This window comes from Sorex araneus, chromosome 5 (genome assembly GCF_027595985.1).
Source record: "Sorex araneus isolate mSorAra2 chromosome 5, mSorAra2.pri, whole genome shotgun sequence".
Lineage (NCBI taxonomy): Eukaryota > Metazoa > Chordata > Mammalia > Eulipotyphla > Soricidae > Sorex > Sorex araneus.
Window position 1 is genome coordinate 208,623,597 of NC_073306.1, and position 7,197 is coordinate 208,630,793.

The 7,197-nt window shown below is 51.6% G+C and overlaps 1 protein-coding gene across 1 annotated transcript; it reads right to left on the reverse strand.

The window, feature by feature from the left end:
- Positions 1–351: 351 nt before the first annotated feature.
- Positions 352–5,406, reverse strand: CUNH4orf36 (chromosome unknown C4orf36 homolog). The gene is made up of 3 exons (XM_004614378.2): positions 5,342–5,406; positions 731–885; positions 352–503 (listed from the first exon to the last, which is right to left on the reverse strand). Exons 1-3 carry the CDS (start codon positions 5,404–5,406, stop codon positions 352–354), a joined length of 372 nt encoding a protein of 123 aa, XP_004614435.2.
- Between the last annotated feature and the right edge of the window lie 1,791 nt (positions 5,407–7,197).

Genomic DNA, 7,197 nt, shown 5'->3' on the forward strand with positions numbered 1-7,197 from the left:
CATCCAAAATCCACCTCAGCGGGAGCCGAGCACAGTCGAGAGGGCGCTTGCCTGGCACACGGCTGGTTTGATCCCCAGCACCACATAGGGGGCCCCCGGGCCCCGGCAGGAGAAAGCTCTGAGCACCGCCGGGTATGGCCCCCAAACAAGCTGGCAAACAAAACACGTCCCTGGCATGGAGTTCCCTCTTCCCTTCGTGCAATTTTACGAAAATGAAAGTAGCACAAAGACCCCATTCCTGCTTCATTGGCACCCGCCAAGGGCAGACCCCACCCAGACCGCACCCCTGGGAATCCCAGCGTCAGTGGCTGCTTCCCGCCTCTGCTGTGGGCAGGAAGGTTCGAGCCAGGCTCAGGTGCGAGCTGGTTTTCTCTTTGGCGGCTGGGGTCTCCTCAAACCCACCGGGCAGCCCCTTAGGGAAGAAGCGATTTGCTCAGCAAGCTGCTTCTGAGACTGCAGGTAACTCTGGCGTTTTGTTTCATACTCCTTTTCGGTTCTGAGGCCTGAAAAATACAACATGACCAGCAGGTCTAATTTAGGTGGAGCCGGCTACTCATCACACAGATCTACACGGCAAGAATGCCGAGCTGCTGACAGGGGAGAGGGGATTGGGAGAGCACCTTGAAACACTTCTCTGGCAGCAAGCAAAGCGAGACACACGTGTTGCATTTCTATAGAACTACTATAGAACTTCCTTATACTTGTCTATAGGACTTCTTAAAGAACTTACATTCTGCAGAGGGGAGCTGACTGATCTTCATGATCCCGTGTTTCCTGAGGTGTACATAGTTTCTAAATGAAAGTTCTTCCAAGAAAGGCATTCGTATGTACCCGATGTTCGTGTACCAGAGTTTTGTAAGCAGTGGGAGTTTCCAAGGGTCCTGTCTGGGACAGAAATTCATTAATTTATTCAACAAATAGTTATCAAGTCTCCAGTCTGGGTTATACAGGAGACAGCCTATGAATTCTGTTTCAGTCTCCACTAAGCATTTTCATTTCCAGGGAGCCTTCGAGGTTTTCCAGAATTGCAACTCTAGTCAAGAGAAGGAGTTTAGGGCCTGGAGCCATAGTACAGCGGGTGGGGCGTTTGCCTCGCATGTGGCCGACCCGGGTTCGATTCCCAGCATCCCATATGGTCCCCTGAGCACCGCCAGGAGTAATTCCTGAATGCAGAGCCAGGAGTAACCCCTGTGCATTGCTAGGTGTGACCTAAAAAGCAAATAAATAAATAAATAAATAAATAAATAAATAAATAAATAAATAAAGGAGAAGGAACTTTGTATGAAGGACGGAAGCGAGATGCTGGAAGATTACCATATGAAAGAAAAAGTCGGCCTTTAGTGAAAAATTTACATACTATGCACAAATGCTGATTTTTTCTGATGTACATCTTAAAACTTACCTAAGGACTTACCTAATGGTAAAGTACAATTTTACCTCAATAAAACTGATTTTTTTCCAGAATTACCCTAACTGCTGACTTGGAAACAAATCAATCTTTCCACACCTTTTTTTTGTTTTGTTTTGTTTTGTTTTGTTTTTGCTTTTTGGGTCACACCCGGCGATGCACAGGGGTTACTCCTGGCTCTGCACTCAGGAATCACTCCTGGCGGTGCTCAGGGGACCATATGGGATGCTGGGATTCGAACCCGGGTCGCTCGCGTGCAAGGCAAACGCCTACCCGCTGTGCTATCACTCCAGCCCCTTTCCACATCTTTTAAGAGAATGAACTAGTTAAGATGTGTAAGTTCCAAGTTTTACGACTGATCAAAAGTACAGTCATATTAGGGAAAGGAAAATGACAAATTGGCCAGGGGCTTGGCATATATAAAGGCTCTCAGGGTGTGACCCAAGTTCAATCCCGAGGACCATGTAGGTAGACGGAAGAGCCAACACTTGATCCAGGCATAGTATTTATTTAGAACCTTCATGTTTGTATTTTAAAATTGGAAAAGAGGTCTGAACCACCAATTTACCAGTGACTCTCATGAACAACCGCCAACTTCAGTTTTCTCTTTTGAAAGTGTTATTTTGATGTAAAGCGCTGACAGGTAAGTTGTAAGGCTTATAAAACTCCCTTTCTTTGGTTGGGGTGGTTAGGGAGATACCCCCTAGGCTATTCCTGGTTCTGTGCTCAGGAGCTGGGGGAAAAACTCTGGGATTAAAATGGGTGGACCCCATTTGACAGGGTTCAGAGTAGGAGGCAACCAATTTTAGAGGGAAAAAAAAAAAAATATATATATATATATATATATATTACAGGTCACTTGTATCACTTGTCATCCCATTGATCTTCTATTTGCTCGAGCAGGTACCAGTAACATCTCCATTGGTCCCTGTCGCATGCTAGTGTAGCCCAATGGTATCTGCTCATTCCAGGAACAGGAAGAACCTCAAACCGTTCATTCAGGATTTTGATGAAGAAGTCTGACCATCTTGTGGGTGGGCAGCCACTCGGTCTTTTGACATCCTATGGAATCAAGTCAGTAGCAGCTCAAGTCCAGCAGTCATCTCTAAATCACATTATGTGTCCAGCCCATCTGATTTTCGACGCCTCGGCAAACAAGACAGCGTCCCTGATTCTTGATCATCGACAGAGGTCAGAACTCCGGATTCCCTCTCTTGCTTGAGTGAAATGTGATATTCCAAGCATAGCTGTTTTGATTCCTCTTTGGGATACCCAAATAGCGTTCTCATCCTGTTTGCTCAGAGCCCAGGTCTCTGAGGCGTATGTTAGTGCAGGAAGAACAGTGGAGTCAAAAAGATGTGCCCAGAGCCAGAGGTTCTTTGTCCTCTTAACTTCTTCAACGCTCTTGAAGGCGTTCCACACTGCTCTCTTCTTCCTGTGCCGTTCTGGTGCCAAGTCGTTCCTTATGTTGAGTTCTTGACCCAGGTACACATTGCTACATACATTCGGAGATGTTCGTTCCATTGAGAGCAAATGGAACGTCAGAGACTAGTTCGTTTTTCATGAGCATTGTCTTGGTGAGATTCAGCTGCAGCCCGACCTTTCCATACTCGCAGTCGAAGTCGGCCAGCATTTGTGCCGCTTGGCTAATGTTTGGTATTATGAGAATGATGTCATCAATGAAGCGGAGGTGTAGTTGCCGACTGTCTATCTTCACTCCCATTCCTTCCCATTCCAGTCGTCACATGATGTTCTTGAGGGTAGCACTGAAGAGTTTCGGTGAAATGGTATCACCCTGCCGAACCCCTCTCTTTACGTCAGTGATCACTTCCTTGTAGAATGGTGAGATCCTGGTGGTGAATCCATAATAAAGCTCACAGAGAATCTTGATGTACTGAGTTTGAATGCCCTGTTTGGCTAGGGCTTCAATGACCACTCCAGTCTCAACAGAATCAAAGGCCTTTTTTATTTTTTTTTAATTTTATTTTATTGAATCACCATGTGGAAAATTCAAAGGCCTTTTTTAAATCGATGAACATGACAGAGCGGCATCTTGAACTCTTGCAAAACTTCAATGACCTTGGTCACTGTGTAGAATTGGTCGATGGTGGGGGCTGGAGAGATAGCACAGCGGGTAGGGCATTTGCCTTGCACGCGGCCGACCCGGGTTCAAATCCCAGCATCCCATATGGTCCCCTGAGCATGGCCAGGGGTAATTCCTGAGTGCAGAGCCAGGAGTAACCCCTGTGCATCGCCAGGTGTGACCCAAAAAGAAAAAAAAAAAAGAATTGGTCGATGGTGCTGAATCCTTTTTGGAACCCGGCTTGCTTTCATGGTTGTCCTTCGTCTAGTGTTCTGCCTGTTCTATTCAGGATGACTCGAGTGAACAACTTGTAGACAACGGACAACAGGCAGATTGGGCGATAGTTGCCAATGTCACGGATGTCTCCCTTCTTGTACAACAGAACAGTCCTGCTGGTTTCCCATTGGGACGGAACCTTGCATTCAGACAGGTAGCATGTGAAGAGCTGAGTATTGGTGAGTACTGACTGCAGATTCTTCAGGTGTTCGGGTCTGACCTTGTCTGGACCGGGTGCGGTACGCGTCTTTACCGATGAAATGGCGTGTCAGATTTTGGAAGGGAGGACATTGGGAACGACATATCCATCCTGCGGAATTTGGTATGTGGGCAGGTGGACATGGCTGTCAAAGAGATCCGAGTAGAAGTCGTGAATAATCCTCTCCATTGCCTTTCTGGAGGATGTGATAGATCCATCGGGACATCGGAGGGCAGTCATCTTGGTCTTGTAGTTGGCGAAGGACAGGCGAGCGTTGCGAATACTTTTCCTGGCTTCTGCTGCATCGGCCAACACTGCTGCTCTTTTCTCTTTGAGGTCTTCCTTTATCGCTTCTCTGCTCAGCTTTGCGAGCTCAGATGTTAGCTAGTGATTGCCCGAGGCTCATGCCAAACCACGTTGGCGAATGAGCTCGAGAGTTTCAGAAGACAGGAGTCTGTTTGTGGCTTTCCCACTCTCGGCATTCCTCATGCAGTCATGGAGGTGCTGAACCAATCGATCGTATTCCTCGTTGATGTTGTCAATGACGGCATCTTCCCACGTTGCCGCAATAGTGCTGAACAACTCCCAGTTGGTGGTCATTCTGGAAGTTCTCCTCTTAAACTTAAACTTTGCAGTCCTTTCTCCCCGCTCTGTGAAGTAAAATTTTGCACGAAGGAGATGGTGGTCCGATCCCGTTTGGAATTTTGGGACAACAGCGACATCGGTCAGACAAAACCATGCATTGAATATGATGTGGTCAATTTCATTGTGGAACTGTTACAGATATATATATATATATATATATATATATATATATATATATATATATATATTTAAAGCACTCAGACTAAACCTTTAACAACATGTTCATTATCTCTTATAGAAGGACTTAATGGAATCCTGAGTGAAATACAGCAACCTCCACACTCTTTCCTCTAAGGATTCCTTTTTGTAGCATTTTCAGCGGTTTTTCATAACAATACAAAATATATTATTTCGGTTCTGCTTTGGGGCAGGGATTTGGGTTTCAGGTGGTGGTGGGAAGGTGTAACGGTTGGTGGAATTGGTGTCGATTACTCACTGTCACTGTCATCCCGTTGCTCGTGGATTTGCTCAAGCAGGTACCTGTAACGTCTCCATTGTGAGACTTGTTGTTACTGTTTTCTGTGAACTACTTTATAAAATTTTTAAAACATTTTTTACATGATGGGCGGGCCCCAGGCGAGCAAGGACCTGCTGGCGTGTGCAACCTCCAGAGGCTGGACTCCCTTCCCTACAGCGAAGACTCCGGCTGGCTTAGGTTCACGGGAAGCGCAGGGTGCCCAGGGCTCTTCGCCCTGAGCCCACCCAGGGGCACTCTGGGCCGAGCGCTTACATTTTAAAGCTGTCGCTGCGGAGCACGGACTTCACGGTGTTTTTCCGCAGCAAGCTGTAGGCCATGGCCAGGTGTCGGGGCTGCGGGTGCGGGTGCAGGTGCCTGCGCCCGGGAAAGCAGGTGGCCCTAGGCACGTCACCCTCGCCCGGGGCAGTGCCCGCGGGCCTCGCCCTCCGCCCCCCTCTTCCCCCGGGCTCCCCGCCCCCGCCCCGGCCACAGTCCCCGCGGGCCCAGAAGGGCCGGGCGGGCACCGAGACCCCCGCCTCGTGCCCGGACCCTCGCTCCGGGAGCGGGACCAAGGGCTGGGCTGGACCTCCCGGTGCCCCGGGCCCAGGGGTCCGTCTCTGCACCCCTATACGTCCCCCTGGCGCCCCCTACCGGCCGCTCCCTGCACCCCCAAGGGCTCCCCATGGTGCCCCCTATAGGCTGCTCCCTGCACCCCAAAGGCCCCCATGATGCCCCCTACCGGCCACTCCCTGCAACCCCAAGATACCCCTATTACGCCCCCTACTGGCCACTCCCTGCACCCCAAAGGCCCCCAAGACGCCCCGTACTGGCCACTCCCTACTTCCCAAGGGCTCCCATCACACCCCCTACTGGCCACTCCCCACATCCCAAGGCCCCCATGGCGCCTCCTACTGGCCACTCCCTACTTCCCAAGGGCTCCCATCACACCCCCTACTGGCCACTCCCCACATCCCAAGGCCCCCATGGCGCCTCCTACCGACCACGGTGCTGGCAGCCCAGGCCGGGTCCGGGCCAGGCCGCGAGGGGTGCAGTCTCCCCGCGCCAGTGACCCACAAAGGCCTTTGTGGCCTGGCAGGGCGGGGTGGGGCGGGGCGGGCGGGGGTCCCGGGGCTACTGGCCTGTTCCCGCCCGGCGTGGGCCGTGGCGAGAGCCTGGCATCAAGGGTTTTGGGGGCCAGGGAGGGGCAGGGCGGGGGTCACACCCAGCAGGCCCGGGCCACAGCCCTGACCACCCGCACCCGTCTGGGCCTTGAGGAGGGGTCCGGCGTCCAAGGGTGTCCACGCTGCCCGAGCACCTGGTGTGGCTCCACGCTGCTGCTGATGCTGCTGTTGGTATTGGCTATGCTGATGCTGATGATGCTGCTGGTGGTATTGGCTATACTAATGCTGATGCTGATGCCGGTATTGGCTATGCTGATGCTGGTATTGGCTATGCTGATGCTGATGCTGATGCTGATGCTGGTATTGGCTATGCTGATGCTGATGCTGATGCTGGTATTGGCTATGCTGATGCTGATGGTAACGGCTGCTGCTGCTGATGATGATGATAATGATTGGCTGCTGCTGCTCCTGCTGATAGTGTTGCTGATGCTGATGGTGTTGCTGATGCTGATGGTGTTGCTGATGCTGATGGTGTTCGTTGCTGAGGTCGGCCTTGGTTGCTGCTGCGTGGCCGACGCTGGCATTTGCTAGTGCTGGTGGTCACTGCTGCTGGTGCTGTTGCAGGTCATGGGGATGGCTGCATCTTGCTTGATGGTGGTTCGTGGTGGTGGTTGCTCTCGGGGGTGCTGGCTGTTGATGGTGACGCTGTTAGTGGGTTTCCTCGTGGCGCTGTTGCATGAGCAGAGGGAAGCCAGGTCCTATGGAATCCTTGACTCTGAGGGCAGCTGCCTTGCTGTGCCTCCAGGCGCTCATGAGGAGCTAGCGTAGGTCCCACCACCTTAGGAAGGAGCCCGTGTGCCTGAGGGAACCGCCTGCACTGCGGGTCGTCTGCAGGGGCTGGCGGCTGCCGAGGGCTGGGCAACATCCAACAGAGACACTTTGGTCTGGATGCCTCAATCCTGCCAGCCTGCCCTCGCCCCAGCCTGCCTCACCCCTGCTGCCCTCATC